At 42.7% G+C, this 25,020-nt stretch overlaps 1 protein-coding gene across 2 annotated transcripts in view; it reads left to right on the forward strand.

Moving 5' to 3' along the window:
* Positions 1 to 23,877, forward strand: part of AMFR (autocrine motility factor receptor) — a 48,289-nt gene extending 24,412 nt beyond the window's left edge. Inside the window, exons 5-14 of one of the 2 annotated variants that reach the window (XM_075940401.1) lie at positions 2,837 to 2,877; positions 3,679 to 3,811; positions 4,583 to 4,716; positions 6,340 to 6,450; positions 10,092 to 10,282; positions 13,209 to 13,312; positions 15,278 to 15,412; positions 16,920 to 17,003; positions 20,470 to 20,651; positions 22,988 to 23,877. In XM_075940401.1, the coding sequence (XP_075796516.1) occupies positions 2,837 to 2,877; positions 3,679 to 3,811; positions 4,583 to 4,716; positions 6,340 to 6,450; positions 10,092 to 10,282; positions 13,209 to 13,312; positions 15,278 to 15,412; positions 16,920 to 17,003; positions 20,470 to 20,651; positions 22,988 to 23,135 (1,263 nt within the window). In that variant the 3' untranslated portion in view covers positions 23,136 to 23,877. The remainder of the gene's footprint in view (positions 1 to 2,836; positions 2,878 to 3,678; positions 3,812 to 4,582; positions 4,717 to 6,339; positions 6,451 to 10,091; positions 10,283 to 13,208; positions 13,313 to 15,277; positions 15,413 to 16,919; positions 17,004 to 20,469; positions 20,652 to 22,987) is intronic. The other variant, XM_075940402.1, reaches the window with a different exon arrangement.
* Positions 23,878 to 25,020: the final 1,143 nt, after the last annotated feature.

The following is a 25,020-nucleotide window of genomic DNA, read 5'->3' on the forward strand; positions in this document are numbered from 1 at the left end:
GAAGATATTGAAGAGAGCCGGTCCCAAAACAGACCCCTGCGGAACCCCACTTGTTATACCTTTCCGCCTTCCTGAAATCCATTGTCTCTATTTTGCTGTTCTCCCTTCTACCCTTCCTTAGAATTGTGAACTCTATGATTTCATGATCACTTTCACCCAAGCTGCCTTCCACTTTCAAATTCTCAACCAGTTCCTCCTTATTTGTTAGAATCAAATCTAGAACCGCTTCTCCCCGGTAGCTTTTTCAACCGTCTGAAATAAAAAGTTGTCTCCAATGCAGTCCAAGAACTTATTGGATAGTCTGTGCCCCGCTGTGTTATTTTCCCAACATATATCTGGATAGTTGAAGTCCTCTACCACCAAATCTTGGGCTTTGGATGATATTGTGAGTTGTTTAAAAAAAGCCTCATCCACTTTTTCCATCTGGGTAGGTGGCCTATAGTGGACTCCTAGCATGACATCACCCTTGTTTTTAATCCCATTTAGCCTAACCCAGAGAGACTCAACACTTCCGTCTCCTATGTCCATCTCCACCTCACTCCAAGTGTGTTCTTTTTTAATATATAAGGCAACACCTCCTCCCTTTTTTCCTGTCTATCTTTCCTGAGCAAGCTGTACCCTTCCATACACACATTCCAATCGTGTATTATCCCACCAAGTTTCTGTGATGCCAACAATGTCATAATTGTACTTATTTATTGGTACTTCCAGTTCTTCCTGCTTATTACCCATACTTCTCGCATTTGTATATAGGCATCTAAGATACTGATTTGACCTTGCCTCCCAGGTTTGCCCTGATCCTCCTTTCTCTCTGCCATTATAGCCCATGCTCCCTACCGTTTCTGACCCATCTCCCAGGTCTCCATGTTCTAGATGCTAGATAGAAGTATAATTCTGTGCAGGTTCTTGTACCATACTCCTCACTATAGTATCTGAGTGTTTTCCAGTAGTGGATTAAGCAATATGACTAATGAGTTTGTTCTTTCATCCTTTTCCCAGAAGTAGAGATATACAGGCAGTGTTCTTTTGTTTTGGGCTGTTGCAGGTGCCAGGGGAAAGTAAATGCCCTTTTCTGCATTTAAAAACTCAATTGTAGATGTGCATTAACTAGTGATACGATATTTTGTTTTCAATGTAACCTCCTTCATCCTTGTTAGATCAGTGTGTGTTTATGGATTCTACATACCATACAGGGATCACTTCACCTAATTCTGTATTGGCCATTTTGTTTAATTTTGTTGTTCTTGCTCCCTGAGCACTAAATAGCACAAATATCGTTATAATAAAGTGGTGAATTAAAATAAACTATTTAGACTCCATAGCACACAGACCATCATATTACAATTCTTAATATAGCTAAAAGGTGGGGCCTAAATTCTTTGAGCTTTCCTTTGACAGATGTTTTCTTCATCAGACATATTATGCCATATCCTGGCTTTGTCTTAAATCCATGCTCAACATCTTATCCATCAAACAGATCTTATTATCGTTCTGTTTCACCACAGGGTTTTAATTTGTATGTTTACTTTTGCACATTGGCATACTCAGAAAAGTTTCCTGTAACTAGAAAATATCTTGAGAACAAGTACAGTGACCTTTCTGTTTCTGTTGTTTGGTATGTGATTGCATCAGCAACATAAGAAGCTTTCACTGTAGTGTGTGTGTGACAGGAACAGGTTGTGTGGCTGACTTAACTTTTTATGGCATAGTATAGTATTGAGGGATTTGTTGGCATTACTTGCTTTTAGACTGAAAAGTAAAAGCATTACTTGCTTTTAGATGTGTTGCTTGGATGATTTGCCAGTCATAAAATATGAAGATTTCAGTCAGACAAATGGCTGCATTATTGTAAAGAAAATCCTAGAAATGTATTCCAAAGTGCCCAAGAAAGAAAGCAGCCAACAGATACGATGGAGGCTTATACTAAAGAATGTTCTAACAGCACTTTTAAAAAATCACTAAACAGGGACCGAGACTACAATATTATTACTTTAAGTACTGTTTGGCATTTCTTAACAATCCTCTCCTTTTTATGCTTAATTTTAGCCTGTGGAAGGTGTTTTTTTTTTAATAAAAACGTATGCACAGTCAAATCCACTGAAATCTCAGTACTGTACATCCTTGTGCTCAATACCCTCCCCTTCAGTTAATTGAGGAGTGGTGGGGACAGACTGTCCTTAGCTTGGAAGACACAGGTTATGTGTCATGAGACTGCAAAGATGTGGTAGGGTAATGATGGAGATTCTGGGATTCTCAGAAGTTGAGAATGTATGGAAAACCACTCCAAAGTCCATTGGGATGGACAAGCTAGTTGTGCTATTTCAGACAATTTTTCTGGAGGTTTGCCTTTTGAATAGGCACGTGATTTAATCTTGCTTTCTGGTATAACTAAATTCTTCTCACAGCCCAGACTACTTTGGACTAGAGAGAGAAATTATTCCTGGATGATTACATTTACCTCAACAAAAGGAAAGAAAATGACTTAAAGGTGCTATTCTTGTTCCCTTTTGAAACTTTTAGCTGCTAATAAGCATCAGAGTTTCTTTGAGCTTCATACTCAGTCCCTGGCCACAATGGGATGAGAATTGTTCTATGTATGGCTCAGGATGCTAGCAGGGTTCTGATGCTAGCATGGACAGGACTTTAGAACATTAAGGCTTTAGGAGGCAGCATGGCCCATAAGACAGGGTGAAGAGTTTGGCGTCAGGAGACCTTAACCCTACTCCTGGTTCAGCCATTATGACTGCTTGCATAGTTCCTTCCACTCCCTGTCTCAATATCCCTATCTGTAAAATGGGGAGGAGGTATATTAATGACTGACCTTTTTTCCCTACAGTCTCTCCTTGTGACGGTGAGAACTGCTCATGTGATTTTACGGTAAGTATCATATGTTTTTCCCATGCCAAAATGTTGGTGCAGATAAGTGCTTCACTTTGAAGTTGGTACTCAGTTCTTTTGTTTGTTTGCAAATGGGACTTTTTGAGAGGGACAAAGATTATATATTGTAGATCATATTTTTCAATAAAGATCAGTAGTGAACATACAACTAAGGAAGTTATGAATAATAGTATGAAGAATGGACTCAAATGTAACTATAGGGCTTAAAGTTAGCAACCTGTGATAATATATATTTGATTGTTGTCCATAATGCATAACAACAGGCAGTATGCTGGCTTTTATTGCATACAAAATTATCTCAGTGAACATTCAGATACATCCTTTGTCTCTGATGCCAACATATCCCAAGACCAAGGGCTGAATTCTGATTGCCTTGCTTATTATGGTGGGAGACAGAGCATCAGTCTCTTACCCCTCCCCCCTTCCCTTCTCCTATTTATTTCCAGTTTTCAAATCCCCTACTCATAACTCCGGTCATCTGAAGAAGTGGGCTGTGTCCATGAAAGCTCATGATACCATCTGCATGCTTTGTTGGTCTATAAAGTGCTACCAGACCATTTGTTGTTTTTATCTGTAACAGACTAACTCAGCTAACCCCTGAAGCTATTAATAACGTTGAATTAATTAGTCAGGTCAGTAAGATAGACTGAAGAATGATGGAAAGAGGAGAGATAGCAGGAGAAAAGAAAACTATTGTAAAATCCATACAATGTTAGAATCAAGTTCAAATTTTAGAAATATAAACTATTGATAATGAAGTTGACTTCTCTTCTCTTACAGCTATGTAATTCATCTCTGGGATCTCAACCATGAAGGAACCTGGGAGGGCAAGGGAACATATGTGTATTATACAGATTTTGTCATGGAGCTAACCTTGCTTTCACTGGACCTGATGCATCATATTCACATGCTGGTATGTGACACTAGTCAGTGTTAAGCAAACATAATTGTCTTAATATAAGTGACCTAGCGACACACATTTTTAATTTATAATGGGCTGAACATTACATAGAAGGTGTCTAAGGAGATGGAAATGCAGTATTGCTCTGTTGGCATTCCTGTTTCATTGAACTTTCTGAAAACCATTTTGTTTTGGCATAACTATCTGTATAATGTATTTTGCAGATGTTTCACTTCAAACTGATATGTACTTGAATAATGTCAGGCTTGAATTGTCAAAAGACAAATTATTTCCATCCCCAACAAAAGACATCACACTGGTTAGAAGTGAATGTAACTTTTTTGTCATAAATACTTCATTATTGAAATAGTGTCAACAATGTAAATTGGAGGTAGTTCTTGTGAGTCTATTTCAATGTAGAATACAAAATAACCTGAGTTAATACTGTTTTTTCTCTGTATTTTTTTTCTTACTGCTAGTAAGAACCTCATCCAGTGCCCGTAGGCAGAAGTAATCTTGTAACTGAAACTTTCCTCCCTTCCTAGGTTGTGAAGTCTGAGTAAATGTTTCTTTGAAAACATAAATTACAGGCAAAATTTTTACATGTGATGGCGGAACAGCTGCAGCATCCAGATTGGAATTTTCAGAGCCATTCAGACAGGAGCATTCTGCTTTGCTATCCATAGTGACTTGTGTGACATGTACTGCATTTTCACATTTTTCAATTTTTCTGTTCAGTTTCTTGGCATTCATTTCTGAATACTGTTTTGTTTTGTTTTAAAGCTATTTGGCAATATCTGGTTGTCGATGGCCAGCCTAGTGATTTTTATGCAGCTGCGTTATTTGTTCCATGAGATTCAGCGTAGAATCCGTCGTCACAAGAACTACCTGCGTGTAGTTGGGAACATGGAAGCTAGGTGAGCATATGATGAGTGAGTTTAAAGTGCTGAGTTGGAGAGCCTCCTGATAAATGAATGAGGGTGAGGAAGTTGTGGTATTTACCATATGTTAATATAAAGGGCTTGTGAAACACACATTTCCTGATCCAGCTGAAGCCATGTGTTAATTTGCTCTGGGGCTTCTACTCTTTGAGTTGGTGACACACACAAGGTGAAAGTTTCCAACCAGGAGATCTTTTATCTGTTTTTACAGGTCTCTGTTTCACTTGTTTTTGTATAGCATGGATCCTAAACATTCCCCAGATAAACTGTATAGCCTAAGTGAATGCCTTTTACTCTCCTTTCCAGTGTCAGTATATATTGTATTAGTATTTGCAAGGAGATCATGACTTAAATGGTAGTTTACAAACCACAATTAATAGTTTCACATTTGAGTTCTTTCAGAACTCTTGGGTGAATGCCATCTGGTTCTGGTGATTTGTTACTGTTTAAAAGTTTCAGAGAGGTAGCTGTGTTAATCCGTAATTGAAAAAAACTTTAAAAACAACACATAGTCCTGTAGCACCTTACGGTGTGTCTAGACTTACAAGGTTTTGTCAACAAAAATGTAGTTTTGTCAACAAAACTATACCTGCGTCTACACTGCCGCCGAGTTCTGTCAACATAACGTTGACGGCAGTAAACCTCATTCTGCGAGGAATAATGCCTTTTGTCGACAGAGTTCCAAGTAAATAGCAGAGAAAGAGAGGGGATGGGGTGGGACAGGAAAGGAGACAAAAAATGGGAAAGGAATAGTCAATTAGAGTGTCCATGCTAAATGAAGCTGATAGTGTTGATTCTAAGTACTCTTAAATACCCGGTGGTTGGCTTTTTATGTCCTTAGGTTATGGAATGTAGTGTCTAATCCAGTTAAGGTCTTTGTTTAAATCTCTATTGTGGGAATCAGACTTGTAAATTAAATTAAGTTCTGCAGATTCCCTTTCATGCTGTTTTTTTGAAATTGTCTTGTAATAATATGAAAACTTTGAGATCCATTAATGTATGCTCAGGCAAGTTAAAATGTTCCCCAGCAGGTTTCTGTGTGTTACCTTTTTGAATATCTGATTTGTGTCATTAATCCTTCATGGTAGAGCCTGTACAATTTGGTCAATATACATGGCAGAGAGGCATTGCTGGCACTTGATGGCATAGATCACATTGGTGGATGTGCAGTTATATGAGCCTCTGATGTGTTGGTTTAGGTCCTGTGATGATGTCGCTTGTATGGCTCTGTGGACAGAGTTGGCACCGGAGTTGATGGCAGGGGTGTGTTCCTGGATGAGTATGATGGAGGTGTGCTGCATGGTTGTTGGAAATAATTTGTTTGAGGTTAGGGGGTAGTCTGTAGGGCAAGGACTGCTCTGTCTCCCAAAGCCTGTGAGAGTGAGGGGTTATTTTCCAGGATAGCCCTCATTTTCCAGGAAAATGACCCGTCTTTCATGATACCATCTACATTTTTTGTTAGTCTCTCAGGTGCTGCAGGACTATTCATTGTTTTTAAAGTTGTTACTGTTAAGGTTATCAATTTGTTCCTGGCAGCTCTTGCTATATTTAAAAAGCAGAGGTGATTGAAGTGATCATGTTTGTCTTTTCATATTATAGGTTTGCAATTGCAACTCCTGAAGAGCTAGCTGTCAATAACGATGACTGTGCCATTTGCTGGGACTCCATGCAAACTGCCCGTAAACTCCCATGTGGGCACCTCTTCCACAAGTATGTATCTGGTGAAGATGTAAGTGTTCAGTTGAATGCAGAAAGTACCTTACTGTATATAGATTCTTGGTTTGAACAAGCTTGTTTTTTTCCCTCTGTCTCTCCTTTTATTTCTTCCAGGAAGATTTATTATTTTTTTGAGTGTTAGATTAAAAACCCAGAAATGACACCTTAACCTTGTGCAACAAACATACAAAAACCTGTAGTTCAACCTGTAGTTCCTTCCATGGCTGTCTCCTAGCTGTTATTAATCAAATCAGAGGTTACGGGGCTAATTTGTTGTCATTCACTGCAAACCTTTTCATAAATATTTATCTGCATTCCAAGAAGGCTCTAATGAGATAATTTGTCGCTGTTGCAGAAACTCCTTTTACAAAGCTACAGAACCCTATGAATATTTAATCACCAGCTATGCACTTGAGAAGAATAGGCTCTCCTCTTCAGAAAGTTATTTTCCATTTTTCTAAAATGGTTTACTCTGAGCTGCATGGAGCCAGTTAGTCAGAAGACAGGTTACTGAGCTCTATGGACCTTTGGTCTGACCCAGTATGGTCATACTTATGTTAGTGAGAGAGGCAACGTTAAAATGGATGACTTAAATTCAGATGTAATTAATTAACTTTCATACCCTTTAAGAATTGATTTTCTCTTTTCATTGTTTTTCTTTTTTTGCTACTAGCAAAAAAATGGGAGAATGCAGAGCTATTTATTTTTAAAGTTAGGAAGTGGTGGAGTAAACTGAGTCCGCATTTGTGCAAGATGTACAAAAATAGATGACAGCCTGGATTCACATGGTTAGAATAATAGAATCATAAGGCTGGAAGAGGCCTCAGGAGGTCATCGAGTCCAGCTCCCTTCCCAAAGAAGGCCCAACCCCAGCTAGATCATCCCAGCCAGGGCTTTGTCAAGCCAAGACTTAAAAACCTCTAGGAATGGCGATTCCACCACCTCCCTAGGGAACCCATTCCAGTAGTTCACCACCTTCATAGTGAAATCGTTTTTCCTAATATCCAACCTAGACCTCCCCCACTGTAACTTGAGACCATTGGTCCTTGTTCTGCCATCCCTCACTACTGAGAACAGCCTCTCCCTGGCCTCTTTGGAACCTCCCTTCAGGAAGTTGAAGGCTGCTCATAGGTCAAGTGTAACCCCCAGGTCCGTTTCTGCTGAACTGCTACCTAGCCAGTTGGTCCCCAGCCTGTAACTATGCTTGGGATTCTTCCATCCCAAGTGCAGGACTCTGTGCTTGTCCTTGTTGGACTTCACAGATTTCTTTTGGCCCAATCCTTTAACCTGTCTAGGTCACTTGACCTGCCCTCTAACCTATCTACCTCTCCCACTAGCTTAGTATCATCCGTAAACTTGCTGAGGGTGCAATCCATCCCCTCATCCAGGTCATTAATGAAGATGTTGAATAAAACTGGCCCTAGAACCGATCCTTGGGGCACTCCGCTAGAAACCGACCATCAACCTGACATCGAGACCTTACAATCCAATCCATATTTTCTTAGCTTGCTGGCAAGAATGTTGTGGAAGACCGTATCAAAAGCCTTGCTAAAGTCAAGATATATCACATCCACTGACTTCCCCATGTCCACAGAACCAGTTACCTCAACATAGAAGCTAATAGGATTTGTCAGGCATGACTTGCCCTTGGTGAATCCATGTTGACTATTCCTGATCACATTCCCCTCTTCCAAGTGCTTCAAAACGGATTCCTTGAGGATCCCCTCCATGATTTTTCCATGGACTGAGGTAAGGCTGACTGGTCTGTAGTTCCCTGGATTGTCTGTCTTCCCTTTTTTAAAGACAGGCACTACATTTACCTTTTTCCAGTCATTCGGGATTTTTCCCAATCCCCACGAGTTTTCAAAGATAATGGCCAAAGGCTTTGCCAACTCCCTCAGTACCCTCCGATGCATTAAATCCGGACCCATGGATTTGTTTATGTCTAGCTTTTCTAAATAGTTCTTAACCTGTTCTTTCTCCACTGAGGGCTGCCCACCTCCTTCCCATAGTGTGTTGCCTAGTGCAGTAGTCTGGGAGCTGCTCTTGTCTGTGAAGACAGGGGAAAGAAAGCCTCAAAAACTTCAGCTTTTCCCACATCATCTGTCACTATCTTACCTTCCTCATCCAGTAAGTTGAGTTCAGACTTGTGCCTTTAAGCTGTGCTTTCAAAAGGGTCAAATCATGTTAGCCCAAATCCTGTTGAATTTCAGTGGGAGTTAGGTTTACTTGTCTTTGAAAAGCCCATCCTTAATTTTTAGTAAACTTTGTTGTAATTTACTCTCTTACAATATTCAACACTTATTTGCTACAGTAAGTGATGATTTTATAGCATTAACACCCCTAACAGCATCAGGACCAGCCTGATGTAGTTGGCTAAATTTATGTCTACTTTGATGTTACTGTTACCCAATTAAACGTTCTGTTTAACCTGTTAATCACTTAAACTGGGTCGGTGGGAGCTGCTCCAGTTTGATCCACTGGAATGGGACCTTGCACTGAGTCTCGTGGGTTATAGTTTTGACTTTGCCATTGGCTTGTAGTTTGGCATTTAGAAAATCTTCTTTCAACTGTGTTTCACCACCTGTAAAATGGGGGTGAGGCATACTGAGCCTCTGTAAAGAGTATTGAGCCCTTCTGATTAAGTATACAGGTGACCCCCAATGCGTTTGGTTCCCGGGGAAGTGTAGCAAGTCGGGGGCATCGTAACTTAAACCTTCATTGACGATAGGTGCCGTGCGCCATCGTAAGTCGGGGGGGGGGGGGGGTTGGCCTGTTCCACACTTTAAAAAATAGTTGTAAGTGCGGGGGGTCGCAACTCGGGTAGTCGCAACTCGGGGTTTCCTGTATTTATATGAGCACCAAGTATTTTATAAGAAATTGTATTGAATTTCTGCAGCAAAATACTGTTTTGAATTCTGCATGATTTCTCATTGTAGACTAGGGAGTTGAATCATACCAGTCTGAATCAGAAAGCAGACAAAGTATTCAGTAGATTCCTGTAAGTTCTGGGACTCTTAGAGTTGTAGATGTAGATGAACGTAGGAAATACATGCATTATTGCTTGCATCAATACATCTTAGTCCATAACATTTTCAAAGCGATAGGATCCTTGTTAGTAATATAAGTAAGGTAACTGTTTGAAAAAAATAATAACAGTACGTTGGAATGCTAATTCCAGACCAGTCTGCCTAAAAATGCCTTGAAGATTTACCAATACAGCCACAAAATCTACTCCCCTGGTCTTTATGATAATGATCATTTAATGTCTCCTTATAAACAAAAATGTACTTGTTCTGGGTTACTTGGGCAAGTGAAATCCTTCAAAGCTTCTCTAGACGGAAGAAGGTCTGTCTGGAAGTCTAGGTATAAAACAAGGTAAGAATAGTTTCACTTGTTTTGAGCTGAGAAGATAAACCAAGTGATATGGGCATCAGAAGCTGATTAGATAGTCTATTGCTTCAGGTAAGATGTCTGTAAAATGTCACAGAGCAATCAGACCTATTAATGTGTTGTGGAGAATATTGTGAGGTGTGATTGTTACACTGCAACTTTTTGGTGCACCAATGGTCTTTGATACCTCAGACAAATGGTATGTGCTGATTATGGTTTTCTGTTGCCTGGTTTCTTAACAGCTCATGCCTGCGTTCCTGGCTTGAACAGGACACATCCTGTCCCACCTGCAGAATGTCTCTCAATATCACTGACAACCACCGAGTTAGGGAGGACCATCAGAGAGAGAACCTAGATGAGAACTTGGTACCTGTGGCAGTAGCAGAAGGCAGACCTCGCTTGAACCAACACAATCACTTCTTCCACTTTGATGGTTAGTTAACCAGGTTTTATGAAGTGGGTCTTTGCCCATGAAAGCTTATGCTCCAATAAATCCGTTAGACTATAAGGTGCCACAGAAATTCTCGTTATGCTTCAGACTAACACGGCTACCCCTCTGATACAGTTTTTACAGTTGATCTTATCCAGAAAAATAGAAGAGCAGTAGCCTTCTGTACAAGTGCATCCTCACTGTGGTCCAGGATACACTTAAACCATATAAAAATGTCCTTTCCCCTTCAGCTTTCTCAGACATCTAGTTCCTTCTAGTTACAGTGAATATTGATTCATAGGGCAGGTCTGCACTGCAATCAGAGGTGTGACTGCAGCATATGTAGACATATAACAATAACAATGAAGCCACAGCAGCACAAGAAGCTGGTCAAATATGTACTGAGGCTCTCCAGTGGGCTTAGCCATCTAATGCTGCTGTCATGGCTTCACTGCTAGTGCTAGCTGAAAGCTAGCTCACATATGCCTACACTTGCTTTCATCACACTTCTGAAGAGGCTTGAACATATGCTTTTAAGACTATCCAAAGCCGTAGAGTAGTGGTCTCCTACCTTTTTAAGCACAAGATCACTTTTTGAATTTAAATCAATCTAGGATCTACCCCAGCTCCATCCATTTGCTGAGGCCCCGCCCTCCTTCCTCTGTGGATATGGGGTACAGGAGAGGGGGACAGAGAGACATCAGTGCCCCCCTGCTTCTGTTTTCCCCCACCCTGCAAAACAAGCAGGAAACTCTCAGAGGCAGCTCTGAGGCTCTGGGCAGGAGCAGCTGAAGTGGCAGCTGAAGTGCCAGCCTTGATAGTCTCCCAGTAGATCTTGGGAGACTATCAAACCAGTCAGGATCACCCATCAGAGGCTCCAAGATCTACTGGTAGATCCCGATCTACTGGTTGGTGACCACAGCCGTAGAGACTTCTGAGAGCTCCTTTCCTCCTGCAACTCAAGGCCAAGAGAGTAGCCATTTAGAGTTCTGCAGGATTAACAATTCTAGAACTGTTATTTGTTGCATATATTCTCATGCTTATTGGCAGACCAAACAATGCTTAGTGTTTGTCTGCCATCCAGATTGTTTGCTAATCAGTGGCTGCTCTTGAAAGACTGTTATATGTTAACATGAATGTACTGGAGGCTTTCACCAAAATTATACTTACCATCTACTCTCCATTAACTAGCCAAAACTTGGAAGAGTCTTGCAAACCATGAGCCACAGAAAATTCTACAGAGGCCTAATAAAGTTTGATCTTAACTAAAAGCATATGTTCAAAATTGAGTTGATCATTATGGGTAGGTGGTCCTGGTAGCTTCATTAATTTATCGTGTGTAATATATTGTCTATATGCACAAAGACTTGCCAGTGGTTCTGGGTCACACTGTTCCCCAGTATGCAGGTACATAAAAGCTATTTCTGGTGCAGAAAAAGCCCATTAGTGCAAAGGTTCTTCCAAATTTTTGTTAGCTTTGGCATCAGCATGTCTTTCCACAACTGATGGGAAATGTTAACACTTGATAGTAATTTTAAAGCTTCACTTAAGTGTGTGTTCCAGGCAGCGGCAATTGGGCTTTCCCCGAGGAGAGTTCCAAGCATGCTCATAGCAGGCATTCTGACTTCAATGCTGCACTGTCACACAATGAATCTTTGTGTAATATTTTTAATTTCACATCTTACAAATCAAGAGAACCAAGAGAAGAAAGTCAGGTCCTTGCTGGGTGCGCCCACATGTCACTGCAAACTGTTTTCTGCACCTTCTCTATTTTCTGTGTTAGTTTTGTCTCTCCTAAGGACACTCTCCTAAGTAGAAGCTCCCCTCCCCACATACTCACATGAGAGACCATTGAAATTGCTATGAAGGCAAGACCGGAAGTTGCTTATAGCAAGGCATGGACCAATAAAGAATGGGAATGAGGGTTTATCCACTTTCCATACTCAAGTAGGCCTGATCCAGTAATTGCCACAGGAAGAGGTGGAGGATCACACAGCACTATTGCTCCATGCTCTTGCATAGCAGCACTTTCCCAGGGATACTAGCAGCATGATTATGAAAGAACAGGGGCCAAACTTAGCTCTTATAAGCAGGCAGATCTCCATTGAAATTGATGCAGTTGTAGCCCTTTACACTAGAGCTGAATTTCATCCTAGAGCTTTTTCCCTTTGTTTTTGAACAAGGTATTTTTACTCCTGGAACTTAACTATATTTACTGGTACTGTAATGGAGTTAATGTCCTACTACTTTTAAACTTCAGAGACACAGTGGGGGCAAGTTCCAGACTGGTGCGAGCCGAAACAGAGCCAGGACCGCTGCAGCTCTGCATTTTAACTGTAGTAAATGAGCTGGGCTTGGGCTGGCTCCAGCAGCCCCTGTTCGGGGGCAGCCTCCTCTACTCCCCACCGCCCCGTTCCTGCCTCTAATAGAGGCAGCAGCGTAGGGGGAGGGGGCAGGCAGCACCATGGAGACGTTGCTGGGGGGAACTGGCTTTTAAGCCGGCTCCTCCCAGCACTAGCTCCCATTCCTCCTCTCCCCCCACTGCCAGCAAGGGGTGGGGGAAGCGAGTACTCTGGTCGTTGACTATTTGACTACTCACTTATATCCCTGTTCACTGATAGCCCCCAAACTATTAAAAATAAAAGTGCTACAGTTATTGTGAAAGATCAGCCACAGTGGCTGGTTTAGTGAAATGTTAATATGTACATTTCAAACAAATAGGGACAGTAATGGGGAGAGAGATGTGTTTATCTTGGATCCTGCCGCCTTCTCCATTTGGCAGACATGCTTAGAATGGAATCCATTATAAATTTCCCTTTATTCATTTTGTGTAATTATAGATGATGGATTAAGTACCTATGAAAAAGCTTATATCACTGAAAACTTCTTTTATTTGTGCCTGATTTTTCTTTTGGTTTCTTGCTCTTAGGCTCTAGAATTGCTAGCTGGCTGCCTAGTTTTTCAGTGGAAGTGATGCACACTACTAATATCCTGGGTATTGCACAAGCAAGCAACTCACAACTTAATGCTATGGTAAGACTGATTAATAGATTGTGCTCCCATGCCTGTAAGTCTGTTTTGGCTGAACAGGATGACATAAGATGGAGGTTTTATTTAGGATGACTAATAATTTACAAGGGTCATACATATTTGTATATATTTCAGCGCTGTTCTTTAAATTGTCTAATAGGAGGAAAAAGACCAGTGTGTTAGTAAACCTAAGTATTATGCATTTTAAAGTGGAAATTAAATAGAATTTTGCTTCATGTTATCTGAAGCAAACCCTTGTACAGTATTCCAAGAAAGAGGCCATTAGTGGCTGAAATCTTGTATCTGTTACTTGGCTACAGATTACTAAAAAGGGAAGTTGTTTTTATGAGTTGTGTTAAAGGGGAGGGGTTTTAGAGAGGCTCCAGGAATGTTAGGGAAACAGCAAATGTTGACAGGAAGCCAGGAGAGCCAGTGAAAACAGCCTGTGGGTAATTTGAATTGGAATCAGTGATCTTCTTGTGGCAGTCCTTGTATAACCAGAGCAGAGCTCGGAGAGATGAATTGAGCCAGGAAAACAGGAATGGAGGATTCAGTGACATCCATGCCTAGGGAAGAACCAGATGCAATCAGGTTATTTTCTCTGTTTTTGGGTTTGTTAGACTTCTCTGTGCTGAGTACACGTAACTACCCCTCCCTCTTTATACTGTAACTTTTAAACTGAATCTCACGGAAGTAGTTCTCTATGCATAAATCTTTCTTTCTTTTCAGTTGCTCTATAACACCTAACAATCAAGAATTTTTTCTTTTTTGTTAATAAAAATCACCTTTTTTAAGACCATGATCTGATTCCTGTGTCCTAGAAAGGAGGGGGTTCTGTGTACGTTGGCTATTAAGACTGCAAGGTTGGCTATTAAGAAAATTAGAGGTGTTTTTTTTTAAGCGCGCTCCAAAGGGAATGTTAAAGAACTTGAGGGATCCCATAGGAAATTCCAAATGTGTCTTCCTGGGTTCTCAAGGTGGGTTTACATTTGGGTGGTGTCAGCTTACTATCCATGGTCAGGGAATCTGTGACCCTGGGAAGTTTTTAAACAGAAGCCTTTAGTGGCAAAGTATTTTAAAGTCTCTTGCAGAGTCCAACTTTCTACACTCAAAGTGCCAGAGTGGGGAACATCTGTGCTGTATCTGTTTCTTTGTGAACTAGTTAAAAGTGCCATCCAGTATGTGCCTGGTTTTCTCTCCACTATCCCCCACACACTATTTGCATTGGCTTTTTTTCTTTCCAGGCAAAGGGAAGGTTTACTGATCCTGAAAGCACTTGTACTGGTCCTATAATATTTTTCTACACCTAGGAGTTATCAAGACAGCTCAACAGGGGTAGCTCTCGGGACCCAGTGCAGGCTGGGACTGAGCTAGGCTGCCTGCCTGCCTGCCACCTAAATGACTTTTTATGCAGATCCACAGCGGGGGTAGCTCCCAGGACCCAGCATGCCTGACTCATAAATGACTTTTTATGCAGAGCCCCAGTGGCGGTAGCTCTTGGGATCCATCGCAAGCTGGGACTGAGCTGGGCTGCCTGCCCAGCTAGATCCTAAATATCTTCAGTGTGGAGTTGCAGCAGGAGTAGCTCCCAGGATCCAGCGCAAGCCAGGACTAAACCAGGCTGTTGACCAACCTGCTAAAACATTTACTGGCAGAAGGGGGAGGGATGCATGTAGCCAATAGCATTAACTGATACGCATCCGCTTTCTCATTTTTGGTTCCTGAGAGCATGGGACAAACGGCAATTGTTCTCAGCCTTTTTTTGAGACAGAAAGGGAGAACAGCTGGGTCCCATTTGCTCTTGTAGTTATTGTAATTGCACATTTACCGCAACTGGGATGGAATTGCGATCACTGCAGATACAAACTATGCAGCGAAAATTTGGGTCTTTGAGATACCTTCCATTAATACTTGTTTTGGAGACACTTTGCACACAGATTTTCATATTATAAATTTTGCTTTTTACAGGCCCATCAGATTCAAGAGATGTTCCCTCAGGTTCCTTACCATATAGTTCTACAGGATCTCCAGCTGACACGTTCTGTAGAAATAACAACCGACAACATCTTAGAGGGGCGCATCCAGGTACCTTTCCCTACACAGGTCAGTCATGAGATCTTGTCCTGACAGGATCATGCTCTATCAATGGTTTAGAGCAGGGGTGGGGAACATCAGGCCTGGGGGCTGGATGCGGCCTGCGGCTTACCTGGATCTGGCCTCCAAGGCTCAGGGCTTCTCCCATAGCATTGGGGAGTGCACACCTACTGAGGGACTGGAGCACACAAAATCTACTAGCCTGGACCCCAGTAGGCTCTAGTGTGTGAGTGGAATGTGGGGAGTGTCTTTCTCCTTCTCAGTCAGAGGCCATGTCATGGGTTTAGGGTTTTTTGGAGGTTTTTTTGGCTTCTCACTTGTGTGCTGCCCCCCAACTGACTTTTCCTTGAGTCAGTGGCCCCTGACCCAAAAAAGGTTCCACCCTTGGTTAATCACAGATGAGAATGTTAAGAACAAACTAGGAACATGTAACATTGATTCTTCAATTCTTTCTTGTTTTTTATCTATTAGCACTAACAGGTCGTGGGGTTACTGCACTTTTTTATACAGATGCACCTGCATAAATGTCAAGCCATTCCTTTTGCCACCCTAACACTGGTGCCCTTGCACAGAATATGGCATTTAGTATTCTAAGATAGGATTAAATTTGAATGTCTTAACTAGAGGCCTACTATCTTTGGGGAAACAGGGCAAGGGCTTGGAGATTTTAAATCACTGCCAGAGCCCTGGTGGTGGTAAGGGCTGGCAAAGGGGAACACAGTCCAGGCAGTGCTGAGGGCTGGCAGCCTCAGTCCTGCCCCTTCTGCTCGAGGCCCCACCCCTTCCAGGAGTGCAGAGCTGAGGCTCCCCCACTTTGCCTAGGGGCCCGGTAATTATGTCAGCCTCGTTGCTTACCTCTACTGTATGAAGTTGACTGGCATCCTAATGCTGTGGGTTTTGTGAGTATGATTATTGAGTCTTTATTGATTATTGTTGTATTAACCCTTTTTTTCATGGAATGTTGCTGCTTTTCCAGAAGCACCATGTTTTCAGTTTCATATAGCAAAGTCACCACATGGGCTAAAAACAAATATAACAAATTTCATCTTACATGGTGATTTTTCTCAGAATGTTTCAAAGCTTCACGTCACTCACATTCTAGCTTTATAACATTTGCAGTTACTTTCTCTGCCGATGTATGATTGAGTTATATCATTGAGGAGGAGTTTCTATAAGGAAAGTGTGAGGAAAATAATGTCCAGTTCTTCTTACTTATCCTGGGCTGCAGTAAAACAGTCTGGGAATCACATTCCTGTTAGTAGTAATGCCTGATTCTGGTGCTGCACGTATCAGAAACTATTTTAGTACCTGGTAAGTAAGTTCCACTTGTGTGTGAAGAGAAACAGCTGTAATTCTGTCTCTCTCACACTTTCAGCTGTGTACTCTTTCTTGTTAACTTATCTGTTTATAATAGAGTACAACGGGCTGTGAGTTGTAAGACAGAACTTGAATTTATTCTTGCAAAAATAAATGCATTTCATATTTGTATATTAAATCTTTGTTGCTTGTATTGTAGCGTCCGGATGGTGGTAGAGCCACATCAAACAGTCCAGTGGAAAGGCATAATTCTGATCAGGAGGAAGCAGAAATTACTACTCAGGTGAGCTGGCTCAAAAATCACACAAGCATGTCAGTAAAAGGAAAACAAATTAACGGAGAAAGGAATGCTAACAGCCAAGAGTACCAGTAAACTGCTGGTGTGTATTATTCAGTCCCTGGGCCAGAGGTGCACATTGGTGACACCTGTGCAGAAAATGTCAGGCTTGCATTCTAAAGCTCAGTAGTCTCTCATGTGACTGTGATGGATAGGATGTTTTTTCACCTTGTTTCATGTCTGGGGAGGGAAAGGTGTTGGAGAGTTGCAGAGCATAGTAATCCCTTGGAGGGAGGATGAGAGCGCCATTCTTTATTTTCTTTTTGGATGTTGTCCCTTTTAATGAGTGGATTTTTCAAGTATGGGACTTTTTTCATGTTGTTGTGGGGCAGGGAGGGAGATGGACAGATAGATCTTGGACGCATTGGTGTCTGGCCGGGGGGAGGATGCAGGAGCAGGCTGGGGGTAGGGGTGTGTGGCTGGGGGGGGGGAGGGTGCACGAGTAGGTTTTGGGATGAGGGGGTCTCACCAGGGAGGGTGCATTGGGGGTGATGGTGCAGGGTTTGGGCATGAGGGGAAGGGAGCCCTCCTCCCCTCCCTCCCCCCCCCTGCTCCCAGGCCCGGTCTCCCACTGCTCCCATTGGCTGAAGCAGCGAGGAAAGCCTCCAGGCAGCACATCCCGTGTGCTGCTGTTCCCCCCTCGTTGAGGGAAGGGAAGCGGCAGCACACAGAGCCACTTCTGACTCCACTTCTTCCCCATGAGCTGGATCCTTGAGGAGCCTTGGGCTTTCTTCCCCTCCTACCCCCCAAGCGGGAAGCTAGTGCTGGCGCTCCATCCCCGGGGGCGGAGAGGGGAGGCTGGAGTGCCTTCATGGGCTCCCTGCTGCAGGAGGAGGGAGGGCTGAGCTTGAGCTGTGGCCCACTTGCAAGGTGGCCATGGCCCACAGTTTGAAAACCACTGACTTAGGGAAACCTTCTCATATTTGTTTAGGAATTACTCTGATTTCTTTTGGGATGTTCGTATTGTCATCTCCTGATACAGAACATCGCAAGAACAAATTTATTCTTGCTTTGATTGAGTTGAGTTGAACTTGAACCTTTTCATTTTCTGTACTGAAGTTCTGGATCTTTGTGTGGAGATCTGCTGTTGTGCTAAATCACCGGAAAAGCTTTAGAAGTGGAAAATATAGGTGCAGTACTTTCAAAGTTTTTTATTTTAAAATAATTAACAAAACCCCAATTAAAGCACTTTAATCTGATCCCATTGACCTGAGAGAGGATGTGCTGGCTAACTTTCAATAATAGGCTAGGGATAATGATCAAGGGATCTTTTTCTCCCATAAGTGACTGGATGTGAATTTCATCTCAGGTCTCTTACCAGTGATGACTGTAGGGTCATGGGAAGTGAGTTGGAAGTGTCCATTCTGTTCCTGCTGGTCAGGCAACCATCATGTGGAATGGGCTCTTAACTGTCTTATCTGAGGCCCAAAACAGTAAATTAGCCATGGAGATGGCATTTCCCTCTCAGCTTTCATGTGTGTGCCATTAGGTCAAGCTTGAATCATATTTGAGTAGTGTGAAGGAAGCTTGCAGTGCTGCTACTCAGCCTGTATCTGTTCGTGCTTACAGAGAAGTTAGTCACAAGGGCCTTTCACATGAGATCAATCTCATTAGGACAGGAAGTAATGAGCTTAATCTGGGGAAGGAAGATTTTAGAAAAAACTTTTTATACTTATCTGGAGATATACCTATTTCATAGGACTGGAAGGGACCTTGAGAGGTCATTGAGTCCAGTCCCCTGCCCTTATGGCAGGACCAAGTACCATCCCTGACCCATTTGCCCCAAATCCCTAAATAGCCCCCTCTATTTAGTTTAAAAACACGGGTGCAAGCAGCTGCTATCTGCGGAGGGCCCGAGCTCTCCACGGACAGGGGCTGTGCCGACATTCCACCTGCCCCCCAGCCTTCTGCTGCCTCTTTGGGAGGCAGCAAGGGCGGTGCAGGACTGGCTTGGCAGAGACATGGCTTAAAAGCCTGCCCCCCACCTGCTCCCCCCCCCCCCACACACACTGGTGCCTCTGATACAAAGTCAGCAAGTGGGGGGAGTGCATGTAGTTGTTAAGATTAACCAATAAGCCTGGGAACATAAAAAGCTCTAGGGATGGAGATTCCACCCCCTCCCTAGGTAACCCATTCCAGTGCTTCACCACCTTCTTAGGGAAATAGTTTTTCCTAATATCCAACCTAGACCTTCCCCACTGCAATTTCAGACCATTGCTCCTCCTTCTGCCATCTGTCACTACTTAGAACAGCCTCTTTCCAGCCGCTTTGGAACCTCCCTTCAGGAAGTTGAAGGCTGCTCTCAAATCCCCCCTCACTCTTCTCTTCTGTAGACTAAATAAGCCCAAATCCCTCAGCCTGTCATCGTAAGTCATGTGGTCCAGCCCCCTAATCATTTTTGGTTGCCCTCCACTGGACTTTCTCCAATATGTCCACATGCTTTCTGTAATGGGGGGCCAAGAACTGGACACACTACTCCAGATGTGGCCTCACCGTGCTAAATAAAGGGAAATAATCACCTATCTAGGTCTGTTGGCAATGCTCCTCCTAATGCAGCCCAACATGCCTTTAGCCTTCTTGGCTTCAAGAACACAGTGTGGACTCATATCCAGTTTCTCATCCACTGTTTTACCCAGGTCTTTCTCTTCAGAACAGCTGCCTAGCCACTCAATCCCCAGCCTGTAACAATGCTTGGGACTTTCCTGTCCCAAGTGCAAGACTCTGCACTTGTTTTTGTTGAACCTCATCAGATTTCTTTTGGCCCAGTCGTCCAATTTGTCTAGATCATTCTGGATCCTATCCCTGCCCTCCAACATATCTACCTCTCCCGCTAACTTAGTGTAATCCGCAAACTTGTTGAGGGTGCAATCTATCCCCTCAGCCAGGTCATTAATAAAGATGTTGAACAAAACTGGCCCCAGAACCGATCCTTGGGGCACTCCACTTGAAGCCGACCGCCAGCCAGACATGGAGCTGTTAATCACTACCCGTTGAGCCCAACAGTCTAGCCAGCTTTCTATCCACCTTGCAGTCCATTTATCCAATCCATATTGTCTTAATTTGCTGGCAAGAATACTGCGGGAGACTGTATCATGTTGCTTGCTCTCATACTATAATGGCTGATTTTAATTAGGTTACATGAGCTAGCTGTTGATGTTTCATGTTTGTGCCTCTGTTGTGTTGCTCATTATTATTAAAAGCATTTTGGTGGTATGAAAAATGTTGGGGTTGAATTTACTATATTTTAAGGCTTGATCCTGCAAGCGTGTACCGGCTCCTGCGGAGCAGCCTCCCTCCCCTCCCTCGTCCCTGCACTGATGTCTCTGTATCTAATAGCGCTGAGGTTAGGCTGTTGATTATTGTTCTGATGTAGAAAGCCCCATGTTTTTTTGCTTTCCTATCATTATCCTAGACTGAAAGAGCGCCACTTGAACTCAGTTCAAGGCTGGAAGAAATGGAGTTCAGTGAAATGGAAGCAGAGCCCAGTGAGACAGAAGATTTTGAGGCCCGAGGAAGTCGCTTCTCCAAGTCCGCTGATGAAAGGCAGCGTATGTTAGTTCAGCGGAAGGAAGACCTGCTGCAGCAAGCTCGCAAGTATGCTCACTGCCCGACACACAGTACTGTCTCATTAATTAGCCTAGCCAGGTCAAGTGCAGTTTGTGTAGATTGTAATTAGAGATGTTAAATAGCGGTTAGAAAGCTATTAGTTGATAAGGGGGTTCGCTGCAGCTCTGCTTTTTAAATGTAGTAAGAGCCGCTAGGTGTATAAAAGGCCTGTCTAGGACCAGGCGCGATCCAGGAGAGCTGAGTCCTGTCTTGCGCCCGGTCCCAGATGTTGCACGTCTGCTTTCTAAATGTAATAAGAGCCGCCAGGCTCTTTACTACATTTAAAAAGCAGAGACGCAGCGTCTCCCGGCTTGTGCCGGGTCCCCCACTGTGCCTCTGCCTTCCCATCTCCCCCACCATGGAGACTTTTAAGCCAGCTCCCGCCAGCACCAGTTCCTGCTCTCCCATTGCTGCCTCTGTATCAGAGGCAGCAAGGGGCGGGGGAGTGACTAGTAAAGTAGCAACTCAATTACGTGACACGCTTGGGCTTATTGGGTAGTCGACTAACTGTAATCATTGACTTTTTTATTTATGCGTTCATGCAAAATGCAGTGAGAACAATAGCTGTGTGTGCTCCTGCGGGATCAGGATTCTGTCTAATTCAGCACCATTATCAAGGACACCATTGGGAAGTGATGACTTAAGTCCATTTCTCAACAGGATGTGAATATAAATTCCTAACCTAGGGCCTTATCTGGAGCCCATTGAAATCATGGACTGACTCTCAGTGACTTTAGTGGGCTTTGTATTAGAACTTAATGGAGAAAAGAACCAGTAGTGTTTACAAGTCTACCTCTCATAAACCATCATCTTACCTCCGAGCAGAGGCTGCTGAGGCTGGGTCTGCGCTACATAGATTACTAAGGCTGACACCGCAGGGCAAACACAATTATTTTCAAGTGTTGAGCAAGTTTTTGTGTCTGCTTAAGTTCCAAGTGACATATATCTGTAATGGTACACAGGACTGACAGTGCAACCCAATCCCCTCCCCCCCCAAAGTATAGTCATGAATTAAAAACCTGATTCTTTTGGCTGCTAATAAATGCAGTGTTTGCTTTTTTCGTTTTTACAAATTCTGGTCACATCAGTGAATCTTGATAAACTCTGATAAATGACATTTGAACATCATTTGTAAATGCACACAAATGCCCAGTGAGAGAGAAACCACTAAGTACCATACAATGGGATTTTTTTGTATTGTTTACATCATTTCTATTGAACAGGTTTCTGTGCCAACCTTTTAAACGCAAAACATTAAAGGAGCCTGTTTGAAGGTGCAGGCCCTTTTTGTCAGCAATCCCCTTTGTGTTTTTTAAATACCTCCTTTTGTGTTCAAATGGAACCTAAGATGAAAACTTATGGATGCATTTTAAGACTCTCTTGAGAAATCTGTCCTCAAATATACCTGCCCTCAGACAAATCTTCCTTCAAATCCTATCTTTTGTTCAAAGAAACACATTTATTTTTTCTTTCCAATTTAAATCTATTAGTTCATTTTATGTACAGGCAGTCCCCGACTTACGCGGATCCGACTTATGTCGGATCCGCAGTTACGAACGGGGCTCGCCCCGGAGGACACGGACTGCGGGACCTCGCGGTCCTGCTGCCCGTGTACTCCGGGGCTTTCTCCGCGTCTCCCTGGGCTGCCCCGCTGCCCGAAGCACCCCCCCCCCCGCGGCTTTGCAAAGCCTCGGGGAAGCCGGCAGCGGGAAAGCCCAGACGCCCCACGGCTGTCCCGCTGCTGGCGTCCTAAGACGCTTTGCTCCCCATTTAGGCTTTGCTCCCTCATTTAGTTTCTCTGCTATGGCTTTATCATCTTTGAGTGCTCCTTTAGCATCTCAATTGTCTAAGGGCCCCATTGGTTGTTTAGTTGCCTTCCCGCTTCTGATGTACTTAAAAAACATTTTACTATTACTTTTTGGTAACTATTACTAAAGCATTTTATGAAAAGGGACATGAAGTGAGAGTGAGATTAAATAATTTGCCCAAAACCAAACATTGAACTGATATAAGATATTGGAATAGAATCTGGATCTTTAGACTTCTTGTTCTGTGTTTTAACCACAGGAAACTTCGCAAAGTTTATACTAGGTGCTATTTAATTATATAAAAAGCATGGTAGATAATCTAGTCTTCTTTCTGATAAGCATAGAGAGAGTCTGAGTTCATGCTGCTTCGGGATCTGCAGATGATGCATTTTCCCACCTTCCCTAACCCTAAATTCTCCTTTGCTTTTTGAATGGTGAACCTTGAATGACTGTTTTTCAGGAGCCAAAATGAGCCAGTCTGCTATTTTCACCCATTATTTCCCTTTATGCTTGTAGGCGTTATTTAACCAAAACCTCCGATGAGGACTCCACCTCTGAGAGCCCCTTTCTGTCTGAGGGTGCTGCTTCAGACCCTGTCACCGTGCGCCGCAGAATGTTAGCCGCTGCTGCCGAACGGAGACTGCAGATGCAACAGACCTCTTAGTGCTCTCTGCTGCCGCCACCGTCTCCTCATGAGCAATGTTAAAAATAAATAAATAAATAAACAAACCCTGCACTCTTCGTACCAGCAGGAAGTCTCTCTTCTGAGCTCCACTAGCTGTGCTGATGAGTGAGCTGGCTGCGTCTCTGCTGTATAAAGCATGTGGTCTAATAGTGTTTGGACAGCTGACAGATTAACCTTTCTTTTGGTAATATTTTCTGTGTGACACTTATCCCCTTCACAAACAAATGCTGTTTTTAAACCTTGGATGCGATTTCTGCTGCCTGCAGCAGAGGCAAGGGAAAGACTCCATCTTAGATTAACAGCTGTTTGCATAGATCATTGAAGGTGCTTGCGTGTTTAGATTGAGATCATCCAAGGGGAGTATTAGAAGGAGCTGAAGTGTTGAAATTCACAATGAACCCCATCTTGTCAGCAGTCATGGCCAAGTTACTATACATCTCAAGGGTGAATTACACGTGACAGAGGCCTGCTTGGACATGGATAAATGCTGGCGTGTGGGAGCAGTGCAGCCCAGTGTGTTGCTGGGAAATGAATTCTTGGGGGGGTGGTAACCACTGTCTAGCTACACAACTTAAAAGTGAAGCAAGGGTTGTACGGTGAGGTGCTAACTCACATTGGTCTCAGTAAAACAATTTCTTTGACCTTTTCTGAGCTGCTTCTCACTTCTGATTTCTAGCTCAGCTCACTCACCGGGATTGTTATTTTTCTATGCATTGCATTGCCAGCAGCAGGTGGGCAACTGAAAAGAATAAAGGTAAAAAAAGGGTGCATGAGACAAATACATTTGACATTGGAATTCAGTGTTACAATATGCTGATGGAACATTGTTGAAACCTATGAGTTTGGTCTTTCATGGGATTTTATTGAAGAGACAAGCAATAGCTACAGTATCTTGCTTATTATTTTTTTAACTTTGTATTGTGTAGTAATACACCCATACACAAGAAGAATCAAGGCTGCTGGATTTTAGGTTAGCTGTGAATAAATCCCCTAATTCTCCTCCAAAACTTTTAAAGATTTTTTTACTTTAGACACACTTGAAACCTACAATCCTAGGTTAGTTAGCTGAGTTTTACATGGCAGTGGCTTTTAAACATTTTGAGGAGTGTCTTCTGGTATCACTGTCGTTGGGAAGGAGCTCAGTATTATCAAGAATTATTGGTAATTTTATGTGAATTTAATGAAAGGATGACTCTCAGAAATGTTTTGGTGAAGATAATTTATTTTAATAAATCTCTTTTGAATGCCTTACTTTACAATGCTGTTAGTAAACTTTAAAATATAAGTGTGTAAGAGAGATTTGGTTTTGCTCAGAGCACAGCTGTTTGTTATTGTTTAAAAAAATTAAAAAAACACAAACCTTTTGATCAGTGTTGGTAATTATCCTGAATTTCTTTAACGTAACTTTCCTTATGCTCAGTGCATCACTGTTATGCAGGTGACTCAGTTTAGGTCTTATGGAGTAGGTCTTCTCCTATGTTAAAAGGAGAGGGAACCTATTTGCTTAAATGGGCTTTTGGAGATTTTGTTTTTATTACTTTAGTTGTGCAGCAGCTGTTGCTACGGGAACCCATGAGTTCTACAAAGGTGAAAGTAACGGAGGATTTGAGCGCTGTCCAGGTTGGTTCCACAGAATGCAGCTTTTGAACTCTGTTAGTCTGGGCTAAATTAAATGATATTTTGTATTTGAAAGTTTGATGTCGTTTTTCTCAAATGGTGGCGATTCCCAGGTTGAAATTGACACAAGTCAGGTGCAAGAAAATCTCAGGCTCTTCAGTGTTCCATTGCAAGCAGATATGAGCGAAAGGGAGATGGCTAGAACTCCTCCTCTCTGCCTCCATGGCCTTTGGGAAAGTGGAGTTCC

This window comes from Pelodiscus sinensis, chromosome 12 (genome assembly GCF_049634645.1).
Source record: "Pelodiscus sinensis isolate JC-2024 chromosome 12, ASM4963464v1, whole genome shotgun sequence".
In the NCBI taxonomy this organism is placed as follows: Eukaryota; Metazoa; Chordata; order Testudines; family Trionychidae; genus Pelodiscus; species Pelodiscus sinensis.